At 46.3% G+C, this 6,490-nt stretch overlaps 1 protein-coding gene across 1 annotated transcript in view; it reads left to right on the top strand.

The window, feature by feature from the left end:
* Positions 1-268: 268 nt before the first annotated feature.
* Positions 269-6,490, top strand: part of mettl24 (methyltransferase like 24) — a 55,762-nt gene continuing 49,540 nt past the window's right edge. The window contains exon 1 of the mRNA XM_084082416.1: positions 269-1,066. Within this exon, the coding sequence (XP_083938542.1) occupies positions 728-1,066 (339 nt within the window). The 5' untranslated portion in view covers positions 269-727. The remainder of the gene's footprint in view (positions 1,067-6,490) is intronic.

Raw genomic sequence — 6,490 nt, 5'->3', positions numbered from 1 at the left:
TCCTCCTCCTCTCTCTCTGTCCCTCTCATTCTTTCTCTCTCTTATTCTCCTCTGTGTGTCTCTCTCAATCTTCTCTCTGTTCAATGAGCATACACATGCAGAGGTTTCAAGGCCTGGGCAATCGCCAGCGGTGGATCTGTAGGCCCTGCCCATAGTATATAGTGTTACACAGTAACTCGAGATTTAGGGGGACGGGAGAAGCAAACTGAGGGAGGGCAGAGAGTGAATGTTTGGGTATTACAGAGAGAGAGAGAGAGAGAGAGAGAGGGAGAGAACGAGAGTATTACAGAGAGAGAGGGGGAGACAGAGAGAGGGGGGTGCGTCTGTATTATATTGGACTTCTTGGCTTAAGGAGGGAGTTGCCAAAGTTTTCAATGAGGGAAGCATGCACTGTTCTTCTGACTTAATGCACAGTGCCTGACGCACTGAGACACAGCTGACATAGAAATTGCAGAAACACGCATGCCTGCAGGTTTTGTGTTAATCTCTTTCTAACTCACTCACTTCTCTCTAATGCTGGACTTTGGACCTGAAGGAAGGAGAAGGCGGACCCAAAGAGAATCGAAGAACATTTGTTGTACAAGGAGAGGAACAATGGGATAGGGGAGAGAATGAAACAGCAAAGACAAACTAACCAATTTAGTCTCAGAGATGGACTGAAGCAAGTGAGAGTGAGATAGAAGGAATGTAAACAGTAAAACGGACACACCATCCACCGTGGACAGGCATGGGCAAGGATCGCCTCACAAGGGGACTAGTACTTCGCGGATGCATTCTGCTCACTGCACTGTGCATGTGCATTCATGTTTACCTGGAGAGAGGGCGAAGGGGTGCACCTGCACCCTTGGCCGTGGGACGTCCTGTGCCAACTACCCTGGACCGGGGCCTCCAAACTAGGGCCAGACGGGACTCATTGGAGCCAAAACCTCTGGACCGGGACCGGACCGTTAAAAGGAGAGTGTCCTATGTTCGCACACTGAAAAAGGACAGCCTTGCAAGGAACAGAGACGGAGACGGGGAAGCTCCCTCACCCACGTGCTGCCTGCCTCTCCACCCTCGCAGAAAGGTACGTTTTACTGAGCACCTGGCCAAGAGCCAGCCGCTTTATCTGACATCACCTTCGAAGTTCTTAATGGTGACAATTAGGACTGTCAAAGAGTTATCTGATCCAAAATCAGTGTCCGGTGGGGTGGGTGCTCGATAAGGGGCAGTTAATCCGTCTCTGTGAGTCATTGGCTGGAAGCTGGGTTAATCCCAGGAGTGCGATGGAGAGGGTACAGAGAGCAGGGAGAAGGCCTGCTGAATCAATGGATCATTGACGCGTGCTTTTCTAAACACTGGAGAGCTGAGAGACAGAGAGAGTTAAGAGGACTTGTTGCTGTGGCTAGAGGGTTTGGAGACTGACTACAGGACTGTGTCTTTTATAATTAAAGTCTAGAATGAATGGGTTTGACAAGTGACAACACACATGGGCGCGATGCACACACACACACACACACACACACACACACACACACACACACACACACACACACACACACACACACTCACACACATTCACACTCACACACATTCACACACATTCACACACACACACACACACACACACACACACACACACACACACACACACACACACACACACACACACACCTTCTCCCTCGCTGGTGTCTGGGGTTGTTATGTCTAGAGAATTAAGACCAACAAAGGGCCATTGAGACCACCTCGCCCGCACACACACTCACTCACACACACACAAACACGCACGCACGCACGAACGCGCACAGGTTTAACCCTTAACCTGTTGCAGGTGCAGTGTACAGAACCACCTAAGCACTACTTAATTGTAAGATCAAATAGCAAAAACGGTCTATCTGCATGCTCAGAACACATTGCGTTGTGAGCTTGTCGATTTTTTCATCTTTCCAATATTTCCAATATTCTCATCCATTCAGCCCCTTCCTTTCTCTAACCCACCCACCAATCTCTCTCTATGTGTGTGTCATCATCTTTAGCCCTTTATTTTCCTCTCTTATTCTATCACTTCTTCAGTAAGGACTGCCTGCTCATTACCATTCGGCAGTCGTCTCTAAATCTTTAATGACTTTAAACCAACTGGAGCCTGAGCGGCCTCAGAGCTCAGTGGCGTGCACAGAAATCACTGCAGGCGAATCATCAGCACCTCTTCTCGAGCACCACCCACCCCTCCCCCCCCCCCAACACCGATCTGCCATCAATAATACACAGAGCCATATGTTTTACCCTCCCAATCTGTTACCACAAGCCCTGGAGCCCCCCGCAACCCACATCCCCAACCGTGATATTTCTACATGTTCTGTTTAGCTCTCTTTCGCTCATTATCTGACTCTCTCCATCTCTACTTGTCCCTCTCTCTCTCTCTCTCTCTCTCTCTCTCTGTTTTTATCCCTTCAGCGCCCCAGGACACCCCCCCCCCCACCCCTGCATTTTCCCGTCTCCTCGTCCTAGCTGCTTCCTGCATTGTATTGTTCTTCATCTGCCAGTCAGTCTGTCTTTTTATGGCGTGGCTCTGCAGGAGGCCAGCCGTCTGTAAGAGGGTCAGACTATGTGCGTGTCTGTACGTTTGTACAGAGCAAATCCAAAGGTTTGCGGGAACCTTTGGTATATCTTGTGTATACTGCCAGTGGGCTAAATAACTTAGTGTGCGTGTGTGTGTGTGTGTGTGTGTGTGTGTGTTTGTATGTGAATGTGTGTGTGTGTGTGTGTGTGTGTGTGTGTGTGTGTGTGTGTGTGTGTGTGTGTGTGTGTGTGTGTGTGTGTGTGTGTGTGTGCATGCGAGTGTGTGCGTGTGCGTGTGCGTGTGTGTGTGTGTGTGTGTGTGTGTGTGTGTGTGTGTGTGTGTGTGTGTGTGTGTGTGTGTGCACGCGCGCGCGTGCGTGCGTGCGTGCGTGCGTGCGTGCGTGCGTGCGTGCGTGCGTGCGTGCGTGCGTGTGTGCGTGTGGTGCTAACCTGCATGAAACATCACAAAGTAAAGAGCTGGGGCACATGGGTCCTCTTCAAACCTTTAATAGGTGCTAAAATTGTCACTGATGTTTCGGCAGCACCTTGTCTTCTTCAAAGTTCCCAGCGTGGGAACTGACAGCCTACTGAAGCTAATTGAACCCTTAGTTGATTGATAGAAGCCTGTTGCTCATCGGCTGAAGAGGGAGGAGTGAGTCCCTGCTCTATACCTAGTAAACTAATACTTGAACGTTCCACAGAATAGGGATGCTAACTTCCATGCAGCGGTATAGGACATATTTACGGGATGTAAATACGTTTAAGAAACCCCATTAGTACTGGAGAGGCAGAGACATACAGACAGACAGACAGACAGACAGACAGACAGACAGACAGACAGACAGACAGACAGATAGATAGATAGATAGATAGATAGATAGATAGATAGATAGATAGATAGATAGATAGACAGACAGACAGACAGACAGATAGACAGATAGACAGATAGACAGATAGACAGATAGATAGATAGATAGATAGGTTGTCATTCTCTCTCTCTCATTCTTCATGTTATAAAACATCTACGTTAGAAGCCTTGTCTGTAAAGCTCCCTGGCTCCACTTTGCAGTTCCACCGAGGAGCAGTGTGTGCTTTACCTTTACTTGAGGTTAAGCGTGTGTGACACATGAATGACAGTCTGTCACTCTGGGACACCTGATTTATACTTAGTTACGTGCAGGTGTTCGCACACTGAAAACAGCAGATCTACAAGCTTGTAGATCTGCTGTTTTCAGTGGCTGAAGACATCGCTGGCATTACAGAGGCATTGCTCTAGATAAGAACAACTGTATTCACACATTCACAAATCACAATACCTTCACTGAGAGCTCAGAGAAAGGCTGAGAAATAAGGTACAGGCAGCAGTAAAATCCTCAGTGTAGTATTGAATTGTAGAATTGTGTTAGAATTGTTGTGTGTGTGCGTGCGTGCGTGCGTGCGTCTGTGTGTGTGTGCATATTTGAATACATAAAGTTTAATTTGTGCTTCATCGCATGACAGTGTCACTGCAAAAGTAAATTATTTGCAAGTTAACACTATAAATATTATTAATAGCATAAGTCTCTAACAGTAGTCTGTTTATCTGTTGAGGTCAGAAGGCTGAGACATCAGTGCTCATGTGGTGCATCTCTCTCCCCCCCTCTCTTGCTCTCTCTCTCTCTCTCTCTCTCTCTCTCTCTCTCTCTCTCTGTCTCTCTGTCTCTCTCTCTGTCTCTCTGTCTGTCTGTCCACAAATCTAACTCCATATCATTATATTTTACTGTATCTATTTAAAAACAGAACAGAACAGCTATATGATTTGTTTATGTGATTATGACATGGCCCCCTTGACATGGCTATATGATACGGCCCCCTTCCTGACCAGCCTTCTGTGCGCATACACTATTACATTATTAATCTTGTACCGACTGTTTGACTGCATGATTATATCTTGACATAATTCCCTTTGATTCTGTTAATTTAGTCTGTTAACGCCACCAATAAACCGGAACATCCTGTTCTTTAATTTAATTACATTTTCTTTTAATTAGACGGGACAACTTCCGTTTCCTCACCCGACAAGCATTCGTTGTTTTAGTCCAAGTGAGCATCAGCATAAATTCTTAGAGGGGCTACTTTGTTCCTGAATAGTCAATTAAGTCTTGGTCTGGTGTAACAATAGAAAAAAGGCTACTTTGTGCATTCTGCACCAATCACATTACCAGTCAGTTCCTGGCCCCCAGTGGAATTTATAATGCAGAAACTCAGTGACCTTGGTCCGATTGTAGAAAGATCTCGGACTAAGAGAGAGAGAGAGAGAGAGAGAGAGAGAGAGAGAGAGAGAGAGAGAATGTTGAAAAAGAGGGAAAGGGAAAGCGGGATTGACTTCTGTAATCCCAAAGGTATGACCGGATTGGATTCTCAGGCTGCTTTAACCTCGGGGGATACGGGGGACCAGGGCAGTCACAAGGAATCAGCGGCAGAGTAATTGACATGTCACCTGGGTGACACTCCTTTGTCTCTCCCCTCCCTGGGGCCAGCACACAAACTCACCTACACATTACACTCACGTAATTGCCTGCACTTAACCTCTTATTTAGAAGACAGCTGTTATGCAAAAGGATAGTGGGTGGACTCTGCTTTTTAAGTGAGACAATGTTTGTTTATTCACCTCATGTGTATGAGGCATAGATAGAATAGACAGATGCTAGAAGCTGCTGGAGGTGCCTCATTTGCTTAATATGTCAAACCATGAAGCTTGGTGTTAAATCAGTAATCTCTAGTTTGCATCATTTAGCATCAGCCAAAAATGCCTTAAGTGTAAATACCATCCTTGTTGGATAATTTCCACGACTGTATGTGGACATGTACAGACTGATTCCTCAAAGCAAACGTATACTACCATTAGGGTGAGAAATGCTTACATACATATAACATGAGGCTTACAAAATACAGTTTGAAGTTAATAAATCGACATCATGAATAGACATTATTATGTTTGGCTCATCTCAGCTGATGCCATTGCATCACAAATTTGACTAGAAGCCTAAAAGCCCCACTACTGGGCCCTTTTTTTCTTTTTTTTGTGAGCCTAGAGAGACTAGCATCATAATGCCGGATTTATACTTAGTTATGCATACGGTGTCATGCACAAAAATAGCCCATTTACTTGTAGATCAGCTATTTTCTACAATCAAGCTTAAGAGTTAACTTGGCAGGCCCTGACAAAACAGTGCCTACACTAAACTGAACCATGGACGGACATGCTGGTTGGTAAGATCACATCTGATGCAAGAATGCAGTCAGCTCAGAGTCCTGACTTGTAAATGGACTTACACATAACACATCAACCATGTCTTGGGTAAAAGGATCAAACCCGTACCTCGGCCATGGACAAAACGGAATTCACTCGATGCACTTCAGCCCACTGAATAAACAGTGGGTCTGTTGTGCGCCAAACTCCCATGAGACAAAGACACCCACTAGAGGGGGAAAAGCCGGTGTCAAACTGTCAAGTCCAGAGCGCTGCGTCCTCACAATAGTCCCCTCAGACATTGACGCCTTGTTTGGAACATTCCAGAAAGTTCTCAACCTCCCACCGAGCTGATATGAATGAGAACCATTGACCTCTGAAATGGAGAGCCTTCCCCAAGTTCCCTCCTATCTGTGCCACTCACCTCCACTACCCATGCATGTGCATGCGTGCATCTGCACACACACACACACACACACACACACACACACACACACACACACACACACACACACACACACACACACACACACACACACACACACACACACACACACACACACACACACACACACACACACACACACACACACACACACACACACTAGGGCTGGGCGATATGGACCAGATATTCCCAGATTATCTAGTCTCATATACAGTACATATGAATGTAATATCGATATATGGCCACACACATGCACGCACGCACGCGCACGCACA

The sequence above is a fragment of the Gymnoscopelus microlampas genome (assembly GCF_963454915.1).
Source record: "Gymnoscopelus microlampas genome assembly, chromosome: 16".
Lineage (NCBI taxonomy): Eukaryota > Metazoa > Chordata > Actinopteri > Myctophiformes > Myctophidae > Gymnoscopelus > Gymnoscopelus microlampas.
The sequence above is the reverse complement of the archived record's forward strand: the minus strand, read 5'-3'. Positions and strand labels throughout refer to the sequence as shown.